Source organism: Sinohyriopsis cumingii, chromosome 19 (assembly GCF_028554795.1).
Source record: "Sinohyriopsis cumingii isolate HCF-2022 chromosome 19, ASM2855479v2, whole genome shotgun sequence".
NCBI classification, from domain to species: Eukaryota; Metazoa; Mollusca; class Bivalvia; order Unionida; family Unionidae; genus Sinohyriopsis; species Sinohyriopsis cumingii.
Window position 1 is genome coordinate 57952671 of NC_142979.1, and position 24682 is coordinate 57977352.

The window sequence follows — 24682 nt, forward strand, 5'->3', positions numbered from 1 at the left end:
AATTTAAAGGGATCAGATTGGACTTCTCTTGATTATGGACAAGTCAAGTCACCATCTTCCAACAGAGAGCCAGATCCCTTCAAAGGATATGATTGAGGATGTTAAGAATCACCCAGTTGTCAAAGTATTGGAGGATAGGAACCTCTAAGAACCTTAAATAAGCCACTGTCACACCCATCACTATGGGGAAGGCTCTAAATGTGGCAGGGATGTCAAAAGGATGAGCTTGAAAATGAAAGAGCTTGTGTCCAAGACAAAACAACAGAAATTTAAAAAGGGTTGGTAAGATAGGAATAATAAGATAAACATCCTGGAGATCCATGGAGATCACTCACTCATTTGGCCTGATGGCATTCCCAAGTGGCTTGTCCCTATCCTAAACTTCTCTTCCAGAAGGGAAATATTCAGAGTGGAAAGTTCGATGTTAAGTCAAAACTTTACCCTCTCTTGGAAACAAGAAAAATTATAGAAGAAAATCAGAAACTTTTTATGTTCTTCATCCTCTCTGCTGCACCCTTCTGTAAACGGATGTACACCTCTTCCCACAAAGATGTCAGATGTGACTGAAGGAAAAAAGTCTGGTATTTGAAAGACATTGAGATTCATGGATGTGAAAGGAAGCAGTTAACCCTCCTTTATTGTTGAAGGGGCCCACACCTTGTCAAACTGGTCCAACCAAACTATTACCAAAAATTTTAATCTGGCACCTGCACGGATGTTGGGGGAACAATGACTAGACAGGTGAGGATATAACTCCATAGTGATGACTTTCTCCCTCCTTAGACACTGGGGGGGGGGGTTTCCACAGATTTATTTCCCTGGCCCCTCCTATCATCCCCATCATGTAAAAAATGGGCAGCAAAGAGTTTTAATCTGGAACTGACTTTGATTCTGGTTCTTTCCTTGTTTAAAACATCTAGAATGAGTCATGGTCCTTTGGGGATGGATGTGTTTCTTCACTGGTTTAGCTGGGCTTATTACCTCACATCCTGCAAGGCCATTATAAGGATTACCTTTCTAAATAATATCTCTGTTAAATTAGAGAAGCTCATAGAAGGCTTTTGCTGTAGTCCAGCTGAACCTTTGATGTCTCCAGGGCAGCATCTCTATGGCAGAGATAGAGTGTTGCTATGATTGCCATAGACATCTGTCAGTTTGGGACACATATATCAGGAAAATAGGTGGTACACTGTCTTATCAATAAGTTCCTTTCCTCAACCATCACCAGACTTGCAGGGTGTGATGGATGAGAATACAACAGATGAGAAATACTATGTGTGATGGTTCTTACGGGAACCTGTCTGCACTAAAAAAAACACAAAAACAGTAGTCATCTTCACTCTTGGGGCACAGCAGTGCTATTTTGTCTCATCTCTCTCATATGACAGGGGTACTTTCTGACCATGGGTTCACCATCCTTTCTCTGCTAAATGGAGGAGACTGGACTAGCTGGCTGATTTTCTTTCCATGAATAATGGTATTGGGGATTTACTTTCTGTGAGGGAGGCATCAGGTGAAGATAATGAGGCCAGAATAGGTGTGAAAGATGTAGGCATGGTTGGTCAGCTGAAACATGGAGCAAAGTCATTTATGCTGTCATGGTCATAAATTGATATGGCTGACCCAGCGCCTGACGTAATCCATGTTTGGGATTGAATGGAAACATAGGGAAAGGCAGGAGGTGGAAGGGTTCCTGAACCAATCATTTTCCCCAAAACTCAATACCCCATCTAATGACTGATTCCAACACCAAGCATACATTAAATGATGCTCAGTATCAGCATTTGGTGCTCAGTGATCGCTGACCTGAGATATAAAAAAAGGAAGATTGGCACCATGCATCACATCTGGTATTCAGTACCTGTTGCCAATTGGTTCCTGCCAGTGCATGATGATAAAAACTCAATGCCTGTCACTTGAGCAGTGCCCAGTACCCGTTCCTTGCTGAGCCAGTGACTGGTGGCTAGTTACAGATCTTCCATTACTGTCACTATAAACATTTCCTGGTGACCAGTGTCTGGTGACTGGAAGATTGGCCAGTGACAGATTTTTGCTGTCACCTGACACATTATCCTGTAACCAGTGCCTGTTGCCTACTCAATAGGCAAGGACTTGTAAGACAATGTATGCCTTTATGGACAGCCTCATACAATGAACATACTTCCCTTGCACTGGGAAAGTGGGGCTTGCTATTCGGAGATGGCAACTTCCTCAAGTCAAAGAGTACAGAGGATCCCTGTCTTTGTAGCTGATACCTTCCTACCAAGTTTTAGAGATCTCTCCAAGTGGAAGCAAGTGACTTCCTAACACCAGAAATTTCAAGAACTGAAGCTAGTGACTTCCTTACATTGGGAAGTGCTGTAAGGGGTTCTCCATATAATAAAAATGAGAGGCAGAACACTTCTTTCTGGCCCTATAGGCTATGTGACTTTCTACCAAGTCCCAAACCTTACTGGGCCATGAACAACAATGGAACAGCCGTGTAAAAATGTTGCACACACTAGACAGGGTGGTTTGAATGTCCCATACTGCCTTCTTATGCCCATATTTACTAAAACCTTGAGACATTAATGAAGGCAGCAAGGAATATTAGAAATACAAAAATTAACCAGATACAAAATTGGGTAGACATTATGTACCCTAACATCTCTTACTATGACAGGGATGAAAGAAACTGCTCCTTTAGCAATTTACTGAAAAACATCAAAATGAATGTACATGGAAACATACACTAATAAAATGCAAGAACTGTTGAGAAATCAACAAATACAATACAAAAAGGATATAAATGATGCCTGAAATGACCAAAAATAACTTAATAAAGTGCTGAGTGCCCAAGAAAAGAGGCTTACACTCTGATTGTTAGAAGTGGAGTAAGGTATCAGACTGGGATCAGTTTGTCTTTATTCTACGAATTCAGTTACTAATTGGAGAGAAGGGAATAATGTCCTTAGACTGGGGACTAGAATCAAGAAAAGATATAGCAACATAACAATGGCAAGTATTGTATTACTGCTATTATAACATCATTTATGGATTATCTCAAACTATTTTTCAGGCTAGTAAAGTCATAAACACAAAACATAACTGCCTATAATTGTAATTAATGCTTTATCTTACTTATACCTGAATTAAATTAGTCTTTTGAAGTATCTGAACTGAGTGAGAAAATTAATAATTAGTGAGTGTTACCTTGTTCATAGCCACTATAAAGGGCAACTTCATCCTGTATAGGATGCTGCAGGCATAAAGCATGTTGGACATAAAGGTGACAGGGTTCACGCTGCGAGATGTATCCATCACATACACTACAACTGTTGGGAAAGTGGAAGCCTACAGGGTTCAGAAACAAAATCAGAAGTAACTGTTGCAGTGAATTTATTACACAAACTCTTAGCATGATGTAAAAGCAACATGAGCAAAAAAGGTTTCCAAACATTTTGACAGGAACTCTGGTTCTGCTCAGCAGAGAAGAAACACTATAATGCACTATAAACAGTGATACCCTACTGACTGATAACAGTATAATGCACTATATAAACACTGATACCCTACTGACTGATAACATTATAATGCACTATATAAACACTGATACCCTACTGACAGATAACAGTATAATGCACTATATAAACACTGATACCCTACTGACAGATAACAGTATAATGCACTATATAAACACTGATACCCTACTGACTGATAACAGTATAATGCACTATATAAACACACCCTACTGACTGATAACGTTATAATGCACTATATAAACACTGATACCCTACTGACAGATAACAGTATAATGCACTATAAAAACCCTGATACCCCACTGACTGATAACATTATAATGCACTATATAAACACTGATACCCTACTGACTGATAACAGTATAATGCACTATATAAACACTGATACCCTACTGACAGATAACAGTATAATGTGGCCAGGTTTAATACAGTATTTTCTCACTCTGATTTTGGAACATATTTCATATATTTAGAAAGCTGAATAATACTTATATTTTGTGTGAAATGATTGTGTCTGCCTGTCTATATGGCTTCATGTGTATGGGAATGTTATTGTACATCTGTACATGAAACCATGGCTTGTCTACTGATAAAATATACATGCTGGACTCCAATCTGCATGCATTTTGAGAAATGCCTTACCAGGGCCTCTGTAATGATAGTGCCTGATGCTGACCAGGTAAACACCTCAATCTGTCCAGGAGTATCCAGGATCACATATCTACCAAATAGATCAAAACTGTCCAATACACATGCAGGATTAAAGAAATCATAAGAAAATAAGAAATATTGATTTCAGAATACTCTGTCTACAGGGAGGTAAAATATATATGTTTCAGATCACTCATCTAGCTGACACCTACCTCAAACCAAAAGGGCAATTTACAAAGAATGATAACTTCTGACAATGTTAAGTGTTTCTTTCTATTTTTTAGTATTGCCAAAACAGCATCAATTGTGCTTACATGAAAGACTTTTGGCACAGATGCTTTCTATAGACAAGTTTTTGAGAAGTCATTTAAAGGTGTCAATTTTCTAAATTAACTGTTAACAAATCTGACAGCAGATAACATGATTTGTCAAACTTAAAATACCCATGTGGCATGCCTTCTGTCATAAAATGCCTTTGTGGCAAGATTTCTGTCATAAAATGCCTTAGTGGCATGATTTGTCATAAAATGCCTTAGTGCTATGATTTCTGTCATAAAATACCTTAGTGGCATGATTTGTCATAAAATACCTTAGTGGCATGCTTTTTGTCATAAAATACCTTTGTGCATGATTTCTGTCATAAAATACCTTAGTAGCATGATTTCTGTCATAAAATACCTTAGTGGTATGATTTGTCATAAAATGCCTTTGTGGCATGATTTCTGTCAAAAACTACCTTAGTGGCATGATTTCTGTCATAAAATACCTTTGTGGCATGATTTTTGTCATAAAATGCCTTAGTGGCATGCTTTCTGTCATAAAATACCTTAGTGGTATACTTTCTGTCATAAAATACCATAGTGGCATGATTTTAATTAAAATGCCTTTGTGGCATGCTTTCTGCCATAAAATACCTTAGTGGCATGATTTCTGTCATAAAATACCTTAGTGACATGATTTCTGTCAAGAAATACCTTAGTGGCATGATTTCTCTCATAAAATATCTTAGTGGCATGATTTCTGTTATAAAATGCCTTTGTGGCATGATTTGTCATAAAATGCCTTTGTGGCATGATTTCTGTCAAATTTTGTTTCTAAGCAGTTTTTAATGTCATTTGAATATTTTTTTCTCACTTTTTGTAATGGTAACCATTTCTGAAGACAGATTGGCATCATCTATATGAAGCTGAAAGGCCTTCATGTGCAGATGCTTAGAGTAAAATTTGGTCCAATACTGTTGAACTGTTTCTGAGAAGTAATTTGGTGATTTTCTAAAATTTATATTTTTAATAACTGTTTCATGACTTTATGGCATTACTTGTGGAAAGCTGTTGTTGTTGTTGTAGGGTTTAATACCATTTTTCAGCACAAGATAGGCTATACATGACAGCCAGTATAACTGGTGGAGGAAGAACCCTGGAAAATCCCAGGAAGAACCACCAATCCATGAGAAGCTACCAGCAAGCTTTCTCAAATACCCAGCTTAGCCAAGTCTGAGACTCGAACCCATGCAGACAGAGGTGAGATGGTAGTGATCCAAAATGGTGACCACTTGGCCACTCAAGACCCCTGTGGAAAAATGAAAGGCCTTCATGCCTGGAAATTATCTCATTTGGTCAAATACTGTTCAGCAAGTTTTGAAAAGCCACTTAACTATTTTTTTGTAATGGTGACCATAGCTGATGATGATTTTTGCTGAGTTAATTCTCCATTTTAAAATAAAAAGGTGTTTTAAGGTTGTTTTTTTTTTCAGTAACAGCAGTTATATTTGATGATTTTGTTGTGGGTCTAGGTTGTTTGCAGTTGGACCCAACTTTGTTTAACAAGTATATATACTACATAAGCCTAATGGCCAACAGAAACTATTATAATTACAACAAATCCCCCATATTTTTCTTATATTTAGTAGATGTGTTTAGTAGGGTGCACAATACACATTATAACAATTTGATTTAGATCTTGGCAGTCATTTTTATAGCACTGAAAAAATGCCCCATTATGGTAACAAAATTAATAATGTATTAAATGAAAGATCTTAACTCAGAAAATCTTGATACAGACAACTGGTATGCTGAATACTTGTATTTCAATCCATACAGACAATGGTATGCTGAATACTTGCATTTCCAATCCATACAGACAATGGTATGCTGAATACTTGCATTTCCAATCCATACAGATAATTGTATGCTGAATACTTGCATTTCCAAACCATACAATGGTATGCTGAATACTTGCATTTCCAATCCATACAGACAATGGTATGCTGAATACTTGCATTTCCAATCCATACAGACAATGGTATGCTGAATACCTGCATTTCCAATCCATACAGACAATGGTATGCTGAATACTTGCATTTCTAATCCATACAGACCATGGTATGCTGAATACTTGCATTTCCAATCCATACAGACAATGGTATGCTGAATACTTGCATTTCCAATCCATACAGACAATGGTATGCTGAATACCTGCATTTCCAATCCATACAGACAATGGTATGCTGAATACTTTCATTTCTAGTCCATACAGACAATGGTATGCTGAATACTTTCATTTCTAGTCCATACAGACAATGGTATGCTGAATACTTGCATTTCCAAACCATACAGACAATGGTATGCTGAATACTTGCATTTCTAATCCATACAATGGTATGCTGAATACTTGCATTTCCAAGGTCTTCAGTGTATCTGTATTTAGATTACAATAAGATCAGACTTTTTCATGAAGTTGTATAGATCTGAACAAAATTCCTGAAATAATATAAGGTCTACTTACTTGCTCTCTGATGATCTTTTTTCAATGAAGGTCATGACCTTTAAAAATGAAAATAATTCCATTCTCAGAATGTTAAAATGTGATACAGATGAATGTCTTAAAGGTCTGCTGGAAAAATCCTGATGTACATTAGTTACTGCAAATGAAAATTATGAATAACAAGATCCAAATTTTCTAAATGCATTGTGTCTGTAACATATGTGTTTAAGAGTATCAGACAATATAATATTCCAAACCCATGAAACATTTAAGCTCTTTGTTACAAAAAATAATGCAAGACATTCAACTGTTTGCAAATTTTCTGTAGCAATTTGTACTTAGTTCAATACCGCTTAAACTTTGTAAATTATTGTTGTTTTTCATGACAGTATATTGTTTTGGCAAGAAGTGTGACTTAATACCAATGAACTGTAAACATCCCTTTTCCACTGACAATAAATGTACTCAATCATGCCAGGAAGAGATGGAAGAGTAAGGTTCTCAAAGGATGCTTCACTCAAAGGTTTATCAGGAGAGTTGGTTAATAACCAAGTAATATACAATAGGTTCCATCCCAGCATTAAAGAACCTGAGCTCAAGTACCTGAAAAGTAACTTTCATACCCCAGAGCTAGCATGGAAACTGTAGGATGAGAGACAGATAAACGTTTTGCTAGCGAGGTACTCAAAACCCTCAAATTTAATGAATACAAATACACCAATACAAAATTTTTATATAAGGGACTGAGGAGAAAATACTCACACAACACAAAAAGGACACAACTGGTATCATAAATGCCAAACTTAAATGTGGAAATACTGAGCACCCAAAATACATGTTGAAGTGCACATCCAAAATACATGTACAATACACAGACCATGGAAAAGAATGATATCCAGATCGTCAAAAGTGGACTAAGATATCAGACTGGGATCATGTTATTTTTTTAAATTCTAGACCAACTACTAAAGAATTAATCTCAGGATTAATGCCAAGAAAAAATATAGTAATGCAACAAGAGCAAACAATGTATTACCACTATTAAAATACTGATTTTATTTGATGAGACAGAAGAACAGTGTTGTGATATTCCTTTAAAATATATTCTGAATCTTCATTCACTATGTGCTTGCCTAATGTAATGACATGAGGTGATATTATACAAGTTACCATGATCAGAAAAATGTTCATTTGGGTTAACTTATGTTACAGTGGATATGATAAAGAACTGGCTAAATATCCATTTTACAAGATAAAGTTTTGAAAGCAATGAATTATTATGGTGCATCACTTACCTGATCAAATCTGGTTGCAAACAAATTCAAAGATGTTACAATCCCACCATTAGGTCCTAGGGAGTATCTAACATATTAAGGAAAAATCACAGTGGATTATAAATGTGTCCTTACCCTCACACCTGAACCTTTGGTAAATGAAATAATCCACAAAATCACTGACATACAAAAGATATAACCATGTAGTGTTTGTAGTGCTCCACTTTCTTCATTTGAACTAACTTTCATGTTTAAGTCATAAATGTTTTTTTTTAATTACTTATTTAATATATAAAAAATAACAAAAAAGGGCTAAAAAAATTAATTTGCAAGGAGGATTGTGAACAGATACCATGTGTGTAGCAGCAGACACAATGGGCATGGCTGTGAAGAGTTCACTTCCTCCATCAAAACACAGCTTCCTAAAGCAAATCTTAACTTTGTTGGAAATGCAAGTATGTGTTATAAATAAAATATATCTACTGTATGTTGCATCTTTGATATACATTTACTGTATACAGTTTTGTTAATTACACACCCACAGCAAGAGAGAGAGAGAGAGAGAGAGTAGTATTGGGGTGGTGTGGGGAGAGGACTATCAGAATGAATAAAAATTAACTAATTAACTTCAACTTTTCAACCATCGTCGTGTGATGATTCATCACCAAGTATAGTGTCAACCACATCGCTGTAATATTCATTTTGCAATAATTTTTTAAATACAAAAATGAAATCAGCATATGCTGAACGCTTTATACAATTTTTCAGTCATATAGCTACGATGTCTGCAGTGTGGCAGTTTATAGTGATGTCAAGCACTGGGGCATCATGCCACAGACATGTAGCATGATGTCCCACCCAGTCACATTATCCAGAAACCAGGCTGACCAGTCCTAACACTAACCTCTTAATGCTGAACGCCAAGCGAGGCAGCTGTTAGTACCATTTTTATAAGTCTTTGCTATGACTTGGCCTGGGACTGAACCCATGACCTCCTGCATCCCAGGCCACTGGAATGGTCGATCACTGACTGAGTAACTTAATTAAAACTGGCCTTTACCTAGTAAGAAAAGGTATGGCTGAAAACAAGCAATAACCCTATCAATACTCATATTTAATTTGTATTGTGATAATTCTCAAATAATTACTTTGCTAATAATGCATGTGTCTTATGTGTTATGTGTCTTCTTCATTTCCAATTTAGTTACTACAATTGTGATACCTGATAAATTCTTGATTTTTTTTCTGTGATGTTACTTTTCTAGGATCAGAAATTCCAAACATGTTAGAAACTATAATATGCAGTTACATCCCCTGCAGAGCCGTTTTCTGACTGGATGTGCTGTCAATGGTAGCTATTTTGAATTTGTGTTTTGCAAATACCAACTATGTTAGCATGTCTGACAGTTTTAACTTATGGTTTCTGTATGACGCTGTGTGACTTGGTATCTATGCTACTCAACTACCACAGAATCTAAGCTGAAGATCCAAATTACAAAACTGGTGTCATTTCTACATGCTTAATACAACATGAGTAATCAAATAATAATATTTCATGTTTTAATGACAAATATCATAAGATCTACAAGATGAATTCATATCAATTTAATATTCACCATTCAATGTTACTGATTTTTCATCTTACAATCCACAGTACTGGCTAAATTTGTGACAAATAAGATTCAGAAAAATAGTGTATTGTGAATGTCACACAGGTCATTTAGGCATTCAAGTTTCAACACCGATTATTTCAGTAATGGGTGTCACATTTTACAATTTGATTTTGCAGACCTTTAAATGGCAATTACTGAATTTGCCGGCTTATAAGACAATACTTTTTGACCAGAAAATCTTACCTCTGTCTTATACTCCAAATCGACTAATATCTGGATTATGTCATCCAAATTGTTTTGTCACATTTTTCATATGAAAAATATTTCTCCAAGAGTACGAAAAATAATGTGTAAAAAATATTTTATTTTGGGGAAGAGATTGTGTATGAAAAAATATAGGATCATACATTGAGTATTTTAAACAATTACGTGATCATCAGTATTAAAAATGAACATAAATCAGATGTAATTGTGCTAAAGTAGCATGCACCAGTAATGTACATTGTTTGTAATATATGTTGTATAAATTTGATTACATATATGTGCGTTAGAATTTACAAGTTAAAAGATGAATAACCAAGACAGTGACATATTCCATCACAATTTTCTTCTTGCACCTAATGATCAAATAAAATGTATGCCCCCATTGAGAGAGAGATAGACAGAGACAGAAAGAGATGTCTTCACGATTGTAAATCTGTATTGTTCACTTACCTGGTGACTGATCTTACTCGTGTACAAGTGCAGTACCATATTCCCTTATCAATTAATACTACTAGGTAAGCAATTCCTTTAAATTTTTGTGCCATTTCCATTATCCAACAATCATATGGCGAGGTGAAGGTATTTAAATGCTAATTAAATATGCTATGGCTGTATTCAGTCACTCCAAGATACCTGTTTGAGGTCAAGATTCGGCAGAGATCAGATTAGCATGGCTAACAATAGGAAATGAGGCTACCCAAGGGTAATATGAAACCGTACCATAAAATTAAAAGAAATAAAAGGTGATTACTGAAGTGTAAATTTCTCAGCTAGTGACATTTTTGAACTTGCCAATGGAACCGACAAGCAATTCAAACTACATCTAGCATGAGCAATGATCAAAAACAGTTGCCGCCTAAGTACAGGAAGAGTACATGCACTTTAAACAAAATCTTAATTGTTGGGAATGGACAGGTCATTATACTTGCAAAGAAAATTAGACAGCATACAAAATAGTAATTCATGTGATTTAACCTAAATAGAGTCTATATGGATGTAACTATTGTGAATATTTAAACCCTGAAGAAGAATGGTATGTATTTTCATAGTTTACATTTACTGTTTCATTTATTAATGTTTCCTCTCTTTGACAAAAGCTTTAGCATCATGGAGGCAATAACGTAAAAAACCAAAAAAAAAACATGAAGAGCTGAACTCACAATGCTCTCTCTTTCTCATATATCGGACCATATTTTATTTTGATCACGAGGTGCAACAAGAAAAATGCAATGGAAAATATATGCATCCTTCTCTCTGTATCTCTCCCCAACCCACCAAAAAAAATGGAAAAAGCATATTAGTACTAATGATGCGATTTCTCCATTGCTGATACCTAAAATAGCATACAGTGATACTTTTAATATTTATGAAACCAGAAGTTATTATAATTTAATTCCACACAGTATCACAAGTTTTATCATATCTGTAACTCTATAAATTTTTTGGTCAGCATCATTACATATAGCTAAAAGTACATAATACATTTCAAATACTTTGTGTGAAACAAATGAGGTACTTTTAGTTACATTTAATGATCCTGACTGGAAAGGTTACTGAGTTACAGATAGGATAAAATGTGCGATGCTGTGCGGAATGAAGTAAAAAACACAATCCAGGGTATTGATCTGGCCTTGTCTTATACTCAGTATCGACTTTTATATAGATGAAGGGAAGAACATTTGCCAAATTTGCTGATTCAACTTATACTCCGCATCAACTTATAGGCCGGCAAATATGGTATTCACTTTATTGGGATCCTCATACATCCCTATTCCTTTGGAAGGTAATTATTAAATGTCCCAATAAGTACGCATAGCAAAATCAATGTTAAAGTAGTTTCAATTTTTTGGGATGAGATAAACCTAAAGATATGATCTGGTAAAATACAGATTGAACGTCACATGTCACAATGAAAGCTACGCATTTTGAAAAACAAATCTGTACTACCCTGTACTGTGATGAATAGAGTGGACATGCTCTTTTCCTGACCCAGCTTAGGCCTGGCCAACATTGTAAAAATCAAAATCAATCAATAATTTTCATCTGGAAGTTTCTTGATGACAAATAAGGTGCAGAGTATTCAATAATCAGGACTGAATAGACTTGGGTTAAACAAAATTAGTATTATATTTTTAAAAAAAATAATTTATATTTAATTTAAGATAAGTAAATGCACAAACATGAACTTAAAATTTTACACTTTTTATCTAAATCTCAAAGGATACTGTTTCATCACTTCTTTGTAGTTTACTGTGTCTCTGATATCTGAAATGAAAAATGGGGAAAATGTCAGTAATACCGACTGGAATTCAAGATGCAAGTTTTGTTGTTGTTGTAGGGTTTAACGCCATTTTCAGCACAAGATAGGCTATACATGGCGGCCAGTATAATTGGTGGAGGAAGAACCCTGGAAAACCCAGGGAAGAACCACCAACCCACGAGAAGCTACTGGCAGGCTTTCTCACGTACCAATGTTAGCCGAGGCTGGACTCGAACTCACGCAGACAGAGGTGAGATGGCAGTGATCCGTAACGGCGAGCGCTTTAGACCACTCGGCCACTCGGGGCCCCGCAAGTTTTGTAAATGCCATAAAAAATTGCGTGTAAGTCCCAAATTTGTGACTCCTGTGGATACTTAATCGGTTGACCCTGAACCAGAGGTTAAATCTATTCATGGAATTATTGTATAAATCATTTTGTACATGCTGTATATACTCACTTATAAGTCAGATCCAACATAGACCATGATCTGCCATTGTATAATGTGCCTACAGGTCAGGCTGTTTTGTTTGTTCTACTGATTAGTCCTAACAAACTGTATGGATCCAGACCTGCTGGCACAATGCAAATTGCAGATGGACCCTACTTATAAGTGATTATGTATTTAAAGAAATGAGATAAAATCAACAAACAATCAATTCAAGAAGAAGCCAAGATAGTCAAGTCAGGAATTGTGTGTGGCCAGCAAGAGACTTGAAAAAGGAACTGTGAAATGAAAGTAAATGTCAATGATTTAAATGAAATGGTGAATATTCTGGACCAAATATGAATGAAAGAATGAAAATGAAGAAAAACAGAAAAACAAAGCATAGTGCTGGCTATGTTATTTTTGATTTGACTAATAAGACATTAAAACACAAAGAAGTCCTTGAGAAAGGCACTTATTTCCCATTTCCTCTGCATGATATAGCCAATAATGTGGTAAAGTGATAATAAACCAACCCCAAAAATCTGGACCTTACTTGTGATGTTCTAAAATCTGTTAATTCAAATATCTCATTGGAAAGAGGCCACAAACTCAAAACAAATTCTCCACATGGCCAGCAATAATAAAATTCATATGGTACACAGACATAATACGGGTCCTGACCAGATAGAAAGGATATTATGGAAACTGAAATGGCTGAAGCGAATGACAATGATTAAAATCAACACAAGGACTGCAAAAAGATTCCAAAAATCAGCATATCTGATGATTTTCTTGTGAAAGTCATGAACACTGACAACATGCTGAAGTTGAAATTGTTTCTAAGAGACAAACTGTAACAAGGAAAAAAGACATATATATGGATATGATAGCCTAGCTGTCAATGATATGTGTATATGAGACATGAAAGGAAATAGTTTCTTTATCAAAATAGGGACTAGGTTAAAACCCGATGCATACAGTGAATAATCTGGTGCATGGCAAATGTATTGACATTTTTGTGTGTAATATATCTTCACTCTTAGTTACTGGGTCACAGCTTGAAAACGTTAGTTACTGGGTCATACCTTGAAAACATTAGTTATTGGGTCAAAGCTTGAAAACAATATCCCCATAAACTAGGAAACTAATTCATGCCATCTCAAAATCTCATCAATACTGTATACTATGATATTTGCCCCTGGATATTCAGGCTGAGAAATATCTCCCAATAATGAAACAATAAATCACTAAAATTCAACAAAGCTATAAACAGGTAAATACAACTGGCATATACAATACGTACAAAATGAGGACATTTTCATACAAACTCGGTAAGATACATACAAACAGGAATGTTTTAATACACAACCATGATATGCTACTAACAAAATGGGGACATTTACATACACACAAACTCGGTAAGACACATACAAAAAGGGAATGTTTTCATACACAACCATGACATGGTACTAACAAAATGGGGACATTTACATATGAATTACAAAAGAAGATGGGTTTTCTGCTGAAAATAGACATTGTATAGGCCTATGTGAAAGATGCTTAGATGTCATCTGGCAAAGGTCTTGCTGCAAATGAATGTTCTGTGACAATATTTTAACTTTTCTCTACACATTTTCTCCTATACTAATGTCTGGGTTCTGTGCTGGTCGCATCGAATTGTTTTGTTCCTGCTGCAACATGCATCTAGAGGTGTGTGTGTGTGTCAGATGATATTGCCCAGTACTAAAAAATTCTAATAGCCAATGCCCAGGGCCCCTCTGATTTCAGACTGGGCCCTTCTGGTACTCTAAGTGAAGTGCCCAATGGGCTTGTAAAAACAAATAATCGAATTTGCCTGGAAAAACTTTGATTGCACTGACAAAATGTGTACTTTTATTTTCATGTAGATGAATACATAAAATATCTTAATAATGATCCCTATGCCCTTTACCATTATGACAACCATCTACTTACTGTACTTCTTTCAAAAGCCGCAACTTTTTGTAAAAAGCAAAGCAGGTAACCTATGAAGGGGGACCAGATCACCTTTATTACCTATAATTAGTGTTCACTTGGCTTTAACATACACTTGCAAATATCTTTCAGATGATACCACTAAAACACTTGTGTGTTCATTAGTACTTTCAAGACTGGACTATTGTAACTCAATTCTGTCTGGTTCATCTCAATATCTACTCCAGAAACTTCAAAACACAGCTGCTATGATCATACTTAGAGTACCACGATCAGAGCACACCTCCCCGCTACTCTGTTCCCTACAATGGCTATCCATTCGATTCAGAATCAAACACAAAATTTGTTCTCTGTGCTACGTTTCACTGACAGACTCCAGTCCAACATATCTATCCAACCTCACCCATATGTACACACCAGCAAGATACTTATGCTCCTCTTCTGACAATCATATACTCAGTATTCCCACTATGAAAACAAAGTCACATGGACAGCGTTCTTTTGCATAACAGGGCCCAGCAACATGGAATGAATTGCCCACTGAACTTAGACACAAAGACACAGTGATCCCATTCAAGAGTGCTCTTAAAACTCACTTATTTCGACTGCAAGAACAAACTTAAAGATCTAATAATGTTTCCTACCTGAAATATTCTCAGCATGTTTTTTTTTATTTTTTAATGTTTTTGTCTAATTTCATGGTGTTTGTTTTTGCAATAATATTATTATATGTTTTTTATCTTATAGGTGTTGTCTAATGTTGTAAAGCGCTTAGAGCTTAGATTATACAAAGTCCTCATTATTATTATACTTTGAAAAACTGGCAACCAGTTATGCAGAAATAGGCCTCTAAAACTATGCACACCATAATGACTAAATCTTGGAACACCCTTATTTTTGTAAAGGTTGGGACACAAAATTATAGCAAATTTTTCATGTACTGATAGTCTTGAAACACCTTTGACATTTTTTCTACTACTTGATAAATATACTTAATCAATTCTAATAACATTTTGAAAAAAGAAAAAATTACTTCATGGTTGTTAAGGGACTATCAACATGATTTATTACATGGAAATATTATAAATTAATATAAAGTGTGACCCCGCTACAACATGCTTCATTAGAACATGAATTTGGATATAACACGGTTGTGGTGTGGCTTCTAGAATTTCATATACATGTATTTTTCTTGTACACAAAAAAAAATTATTTCTTAAAAGTATGAAGAAAAAATGTACATGAAAAAGTAGGTTTATCTTCTTAAAAGTACAAAAAATAATGTGTATAAAGTTTATTCTGGGATTACACAGGGCTTTGCCAATGTTGCAAAATTGGATTTTTTTCATTCTTGTCGGCAAAATATACCATCTGGCGATTTTTTGTGTTGACATTGCTGGCCACGCAAACTGGATATAAAATGCACTATAATGTATCTGTTGTTACATAAACAAATTCTTTGTCCATATTGACAAACCATCTAAACAGTGCATTGTTATATCATAATCCCCTTATCTTGGCATCTAGCATGAGTACAGTATGTTGTGAGATATCATCTCTTTTGTTAATGACATTTCTAGTAATGGAGATCAACTGGACAAGGCATTATCTCGTAATCTATCTTTCATCAGATTTTCGGCCGCTCGCTAGTAATTAATATATTTAAATAGACTGAAATTTGTATGTGGATGGTAAGTAAAATTCCTCTTCTTTTCACTCAGAATTAAATCCTTCAGAACTCTCACATTTTCTGTAATAATCCCTGTCATCAGACCAGAACACCAGCATCTCTATCATCCGTTGACCCTTTGTTAAATTTCTGGCGCATGCGTGGAAGGCAGCATCATGCTACCACAAATGTAAGAAAAAAAACCTTATTGGTTTATTCTATAGGCAGGGAGGAACAGTAACTAGAATAGACCAAACGACGGCCAATTTCTTTATATAAATGTACCCAGATAAAATAGTTTGCTGAAATTTCAAAGGAAACAGATTACCTTTGAAGCACCGATTGTTATGAAAACATACTTAGCAATTGGAGAAAAAAAATCAGTCTCAGTCATGCAGTACAGTTATTTGATGTTACTGCCACAATAAGAAATGAGCATTTGTTTGGTTCTCCAAAGCCGTCTTTTAGCAGTGACTTCAATAATGCATGTACCCTTCATCAAAGAAAGCAGACTACAATCTTCAATAAAAACAAAGAACTTTTCTTCAAAGGAATTCAGTACCAAACTTTAAAAAAAGTAATGAAATCTGATGGATTTTTGCATTTTCCAATGTGACTGGAACACATTAACTGTGCAGTGAAAGTTTCCTTTTTGCAGGGAAAAAGTGTATGCTGATGAAAGCTACCAATGGCAGCTTAAAACGCAAACTAACTTTTACTGACTTGGAATGTACTGAAAAGTAAATGTCCTTTGTCATTGATTGTGCTATGTTTTCCCACTGAATTCAGACCAATACGACCCGAGACAAAACTAATGAATATTTTAAATCTGTGTGTGTGCATATTTTGATGGAATCACTTGTATTGTGGATTCAATGTATATGATGAGATTCGCGGGAGAGTACACAGTGTTGACACACTATTCATGCTATATGTTAGACATGTATATATAAACAGTATTCATGTATCTGTACCAATTTGTGGTTCTCTAAATAAAGTAAACTATTATATATGCCTTCTCTTTAATGAGTAATACAGGTGTATTACTCATTTAATATGCATCAATTTAAGATGGTAGGTGTGCCAATGAAGCATGTATTTTACCACCTGCATTTATTACCTACCCCCCTTGCAAATTTTTGGGGGCACCTGCATTTATTACCTACCCCCCTTGCAAATTTTTGGGGGCACATACATCATTTTCTTCAGCTAACTGACCTGGTTGCTTATAACACAGTTCGGTCTATAACACAGTCAGCTCCCAACTACTGTGTTATAGTGGGGTCACACTGTAATTTATTTCAAAAGTCTATACATATATTTAATTTGCCTCTGTTTTCTTATTATCTCCACCCAATTTAAATATGTACAATTTGATCTGTGTGTGTGTGTGTGATTTGGATTTTTAACGTAGCTTTAACAATGTTTCAGTCATATCGCTACAATGTCTGCAGTGTGACAGTTTATAGTGATGTCTAGCACTGGGACATCATGCCGCAGATATGTGGCACGATGTCCCACCCAGTCACATTATCCTGACACAAGGCCGACCAGTCCTAGCACTAACCTCTTAATGCTGAGCGTCAAGCAAGGCAGCTGTTAGTACAATTTTTATAAGTCTTTGGTATGACTCTGCCGGGGATCGAACCCACGACCTTCTGCATCTGAGGCGGACCTCATGTAATTTGATCAGATGATGATAACAATGGAGCATTTGTGGGTTGCTGAACAAATTCATAACAGTAACCTCTCCCATCTGTCTCTAGTTTACTGCTTGTTTATGCATTATTGCATTAGATTTTTGTATCAATGCACCATTAATTACATTTTTATTTTCTCTTGAAAGTGTAAATACCTAACTCATTAAAATGTGATCCCAGTATGACAACAATCAACAAGTGTTTGGTTGAATGCTTGCATCTGGTAAGCTTATCAATGCAATGAAGATTTGAAATTGTGCTGTATGAAGTACTCCCTTGGATTTTGAAGCATAGGCCACCAGACACAATTTCCTTATTACCCCAGCCAGTTTCAGGGTTTAAATGATTAACTGAACTGGATTTCTTTTGGAAAACAAAAAGTCATATCTGCCAAAAATAAAAGAAACAATCAAGTTTACAATGTGTGAAAAATTAAGATTTTGTTAAGCCAAAACACAAAACAAAAATGGATCAATGATTAATTGATCTATATTCAGAAGTATAACATATATTATCATCATTCTTTCATGAACATATAACATGTATGTTATGCTGGTTATGTGCTTTATATAATTACATGTGTGAACATCTCATACAGAATACATCATCTGTAGGATTGTTTATATCGCTGAAAAACAGTAACTCGGGTGCATGGATCAAAGTAAATGAAACAGCTATGCACTTCTTGCTGAAATATAATCTGGAAGAATGTGATTTGATAAAAACAATGAATAAAGCGAAATCTGCATATAATATTTTGTTGAATCAACATGGATATAAAATGACACTTAGCACGGTTGGCATTTTGTAAGCACTGTACATTATATAGTACAGGCATAACTCTAACCAGTCTGTGAATTATCAGTTTTTATTTAATTTCATGTTGGAGTAATTGGAGAATATGCACATGCGAAACCATACCAAAAACAATCACAGTAGTTTATAACAGTCTACTGATGAAGCTACTGAAAGAGCTGGTCACTGCTATTTTATTTTATCATGGCATTGTTTGCATCTATACGTGTTGGGACAATGAGAATGCTATATTTTTTACATCCATAATAAATCTTGGGACACAACAAAAAAAATATTTATTTTTTTCATCTCCCAAGGTTAACAGTCATTACAAAAGAAACTGAACAAATAAGGAAAGTTGACTGTGGAATGTTTTTTTTAAATATCTGATTTTAAGACTTTTTCCATTTTGTCATGAATCTTTAAAGAATGGGAGTTTTGTTTTCTGTTTCATCATGTAAACTGTAATTGGCCTTAATGTGTCTGAAAATTAGGATCATACTGACTCAGACCCTGATATGCCAGCATATTATGGGATAGCAGGTTGGGGTTGATATGGTTTACAGTTGTACCTGACTCATAAGCAAGTGCATACAGTATTTGTGTACAAGAAAATATAACCCACAGATATACAATTTTCTCTGCAAACACCTGTCACCCCAAAATTTACTGCTGTGTCTATTTTTCATTTAAATGGGCCAAACAAAAGTCTCACCTATGTTGGCTGGAAATGGAACTTCATGGACAGCTGGATCTAGATTTATGACATAAGGTGGCGTCTTCTGCGCATGAAGGTGAGCCGTGATTCTCTGCAAAAAAATAAATTAACCTGTCATACAGTACATACTTATTTTAAGTTGGATCCAACTGCAATATGTGCTGGCAGATCTGGGTCTATGTAGTTGTAGGACTAATTAGTATCACCATTAACATAGACATTGATCTGGGTCTATGTAGTTTGTTAGGACTAATTTGTATAACCATTAACAAAGACACTGATCTGGGTCTATGTAGTTTGTTAGGACTAATTAGTATAACCATTAACATAAACATTGATCTGGGTCCATGTAGTTTGTTAGGACTAATTAGTATAACCATTAACATACACATTGATCTGGGTCCATCTCAGTCTATGTAGTTTGTTAGGACTAATTAATATAACCATTAACATACACATTGATCTGGGTCTATGTAGTTTGTTAGGACTAATTAGTATCACCATTAACATAGACACTGATCTGGGTCCATGTAGTTTGCTAGGACTAATTAGTATAACCATTAACATAGACATTGATCTGTCTGCACATTGTGACAGGATAGCTTTTTCTGTTGTATGCAGATGGACTCAACTAATATATATATATATATATATATATATATATATATATATATATATATATATATGTATGTATACATAGTACCCAAGAATTTCATCAGATTTACTGCAGACTAAATAAATAGTTGTTTATGGCTTGTCACCATTGTTATCTGAGAAGTAGCACAACTAAAAGGAGTTGTTTTTATTAGTAATTCTTGAAGCGGTTTATCCAACTGCCACTTGTGTGCTCTTTTGACAAAGAGATATACATACATGCATTAATCATAATTTTCTTTTCAAAAATTTTATTATTAGTATGTTCAATACACAATGTTAGCCAATCAATGAATAATTAAACTAAGTATCAAAATCTTATATGTCACATGTGGCATTTCCTGTTATGATCAATGGCTGGGTGTTATTACTGGGGTTCTGGGTTCTCCCTCCACCATTTATACTGGCTGCTAAGTATAACATCTTGTGCTGAGATATGGCATTATACCCCCAAAACAACTATTATGTGTGCTGTCCCTTCAGTTCCTAAATACAGCACTTCCCAAAATAAATCCATAAATAACCAAAAGAAGTCTAATGAATGGTGATCTTGTTATATAACAAATAAGACAACTTTTGTTTTGGGTACTTTAATCAAACCTGGAGCCAATTTGCCACCTTTCCCTTCATGACTCCTACACTGCTCATAGACAGTAAAAATGTACAAGTTGCCAAGTATTGTTTATATTATGCTACATACTCCATGTTGCTTAAACATTCTCTATTCCTGAATGGTGGATTGCCTTGTCAAACACTAGCTTGCCAAAGGGTCAATTTGAGTATAATCATTTCTCCTATTCTTGTGGATTCTCTAATCTCATTGTTATCAAAGATCTACTTCGGAATCCCTTTATCTAAAAGTCTCCTACATATCATACTGAAAGCAAGGTGGCTGAATACAGTCATTAAGCTGACAATGGTTCACAATGATGCAAATGAGCCACATAATTGATATTGTTTAATATATACTGCTCACTGCTAAAGAAACGGCAGACAAAAAGGGTTCTTGTACCAAACCTTCACACCTGAAAATCTCACAATCTATTGATATAATTATTGATATGCCAAAATATATAAATATTAAAATATACTAGTGGTTCATTTTAATTAGTACATTACAAGGAGAGCTCTGAAGAATAAATAACAAGCAAATCAATTCTTATACTTAGCAACGTGAGATAAAATCAAAGAGCAAAGTTTACACAGAATGTAACAGCTGCCTTTAGAATTACAGAATCTATTCCTTTAATAGCATGTGCATAACGGATGGACTGCATGTGCATAACATATGGACTGCATGTATATAACAGATGGACTGCATGTGCATAATGGATGGATTACATGTGCATAATGGATGGATTGCATGTGCATAATGGATGGACTGCATGTGCATAACAGATGGACTGCATGTGCATAATGGATGGATAGCATGTGCATAATGGATGGACTGCATGTACATAACAGATGGACTGCATGTGCATAATGGATGGACTACATGTGCATAATGGATGGACTGTATGTGCATAATGGATGGACTGCATGTGCATAATGGATGGACTACATGTGCATAATGGATGGACTGTATGTGCATAATGGATGGACTGCATGTGCATAATGGATGGACTGCATGTACATAATGGATGGACTGTATGTGCATAATGGATGGACTGCATGTGCATAATGGATGGATTGCATGTGCATAATGGATGGATAGCATGTGCATAATGGATGGATTGCATGTGCATAACAGATGGACTGCATGTGCATAATGGATGGATAGCATGTGCATAATGGATGGACTTCATGTACGTAACAGATGGACAGCATGTGCATAATGGATGGATAGCATGTGCATAATGGATGGACTACATGTGCATAATGGATGGACTTTATGTGCATAATGGATGAACTACATGTGCATAATGGATGGACTGCATGTGCATAATGGATGGATAGCATGTGCATAATGGATGGACTACATGTGCATAATGGATGGACTGCATGTGCATAATGGATGGATAGCATGTGCATAATGGATGGGCTACATGTGCATAATGGATGGACTGTATGTGCATAATGGATGGACTGCATGTGCATAACAGATGGACTGCATGTGCATAACAGATGGACTGCATGTGCATAATGGATGGATAGCATGTGCATAATGGATGGATAGCATGTGCATAATGGATGGACTGCATGTGCATAATGGATGGACTACATGTGCATAATGGATGAACTACATGTGCATAATGGATGGACTACATGTGCATAATGGATGGACTGCATGTGCATAATGGATGGACTGCATGTGCATAATGGATGGACTGTATGTGCATAATGGATGGACTGCATGTGCATAATGGATGGACTGTATGTGCATAATGGATGGACTGCATGTGCATAATGGATGGACTGCATGTGCATAATGGATGGACTACATATGCATAATGGATGGACTGTATGTGCGTAATGGATGGACTGCATGTGCATAATGGATGGATAGCATGTGCATAACAGATGGACTGCATGTGCATAATGGATGGACTGTATGTGCATAATGGATGGACTGCATGTGCATAATGGATGGACTATATGTGCATAATGGATGGACTGCATGTGCATAATGGATGGACTGCATGTGCATAATGGATGGACTACATGTGCATAATGGATGGACTGTATGTGCATAATGGATGGACTGCATGTGCAAAATGGATGGATAGCATGTGCATAACAGATGGACTGCATGTGCATAATGGATGGACTGTATGTGCATAATGGATGGACTGAATGTGCATAATGGATGGACTGTATGTGCATAATGGATGGACTGTATGTGCATAATGGATGGACTGCATGTGTATAATGGATGGACTGTATGTGCATAATGGATGGACTGCATGTGCATAATGGATGGATAGCATGTGCATAATGGATGGACTACATGTGCATAATGGATGGACTGTATGTGCAATGGGCATAGATCTGGTCGAAATTAAGTAACTGCCCGAAAATAGACGATCAGTGCGCACCTGAACAACACTTGTTTTTCCTGACCCTGCCATTCCAAGCACTATGATGCATATTGGCTTATTGGCTGTAGTTTGCTTTTCATTTACGTCTGCTACGCCGCCTGTTGCTCCTGCTTTCACCTGATCGTTACAAGCGTGTTTTTCAGATGATTTCATAGTTTCGGATTGGCATTCGTCGGCCATGATTAAAGTATCTGGTTTGTTTGTTAAATTTGGATTCGTATTAATATTCAAGCAATAACTGCTGTTATTACAAGTTAGTAATATTATATAAATATGTAATATTTTTAAAGTTAAATAAAGTCATAGTACAAGTCATAAATAATGTGCGATAATTTTATACGAATTATATTTTTCATAGCTTTACTTTACAATCGAAATGTTTGTTTTCTCGGCTATCATTCCGTTGCATGCCATTCTTGGAAAGCAAACGCAGTGGCGCTGACTTCGAAATAGAAGACACAAACTAATCCAGATGTGTGTTAGTTAGACCCACTAGCTTGAATCAGATGCAGTTCCTCTTGTTAAATACCGCGTAAGGAATGTCCCTGAAGGATCTGCAAGTATGAATACGCTTGATTGTTAAGAGTTCATAGATACATGTTGACAACGATTACGACATTCCGAATACATAGCCTTCAATCACAGGCACTTGATTCTGTGGAAACTAATGTGTACGCTCACCATATATATATGATGTTATATGGTGAGTGTACACATTAGTTTCCACAGAATCAAGTGCATGTGCCTACAGTGTAATACATAGCACGTTTTTGTTTTTGTTTTAGTGCTATGTCTTATTACCCAAATAACGGGCTTGTATAGTGTGTTCGATCACAAGGGCTTACAGTTGACCTGTCATACATGTACTATATAATGACTACAAAGGAGGACACTTCTCTCCTTGCTCGCGCGACCTATCTAAAAATAAACACAGATATTTAAAGCTACACTTTGCGGAGCTTAATAAATTTGGTACCGATATTTAGTTCAAGCATTCGACTGTCTATCCCTATCAGAAGTTTGACTTATTACACTGGACAACAAATTTTTACAAAAGTCATGTTACTGAAATAAAATTAGTCAATTCTTATCAATTTTTATGTGCTGAACACGAATATGACAGTCAAATTGCAAAATTGGCTCTAGTTTTTTTGTAATCTGCAAGAAATTAATGTTTACATAACGAAATGCATTCCAATAGTAAAAGGTCAACTGTAATAGCCTACCTATAAAAAATCAAGTCATTGACTACATCTTAGATTTCTTCGCCTGTCTCTTGTACAGCTGTTCGGGAGCATCTCTGAGGAGTGTCCAGCAGTAGTCAGCCAGCATTGTAGTGGACCATTTTCCCTGGTATCTTTGT

General features: G+C 35.8%; 2 protein-coding genes across 5 annotated transcripts in view; one reads left to right on the forward strand and one right to left on the reverse strand.

Annotated features, from left to right (window-relative positions):
* Positions 1–23510, reverse strand: part of LOC149775765 (GPN-loop GTPase 1-like) — a 41412-nt gene extending 17902 nt beyond the window's left edge. Inside the window, exons 1-7 of the mRNA XM_089944224.1 lie at positions 23317–23510; positions 19625–19718; positions 12309–12348; positions 8228–8294; positions 6954–6991; positions 4161–4239; positions 3193–3333 (exon numbers count right to left, since the gene is read on the reverse strand). Of these exons, the coding sequence (XP_089800350.1) occupies positions 3193–3333; positions 4161–4239; positions 6954–6991; positions 8228–8294; positions 12309–12348; positions 19625–19718; positions 23317–23499 (642 nt within the window). The 5' untranslated portion in view covers positions 23500–23510. The remainder of the gene's footprint in view (positions 1–3192; positions 3334–4160; positions 4240–6953; positions 6992–8227; positions 8295–12308; positions 12349–19624; positions 19719–23316) is intronic.
* Positions 23511–23712: 202 nt separating this feature from the next.
* Positions 23713–24682, forward strand: part of LOC149775766 (serine/threonine-protein kinase 36-like) — a 158703-nt gene continuing 157733 nt past the window's right edge. For all 4 annotated transcript variants that reach the window (XM_089944445.1, XM_089944448.1, XM_089944449.1 and 1 more), the window contains exon 1: positions 23713–23879. The gene's annotated coding sequence lies outside the window, so the exon portion shown is untranslated. The remainder of the gene's footprint in view (positions 23880–24682) is intronic.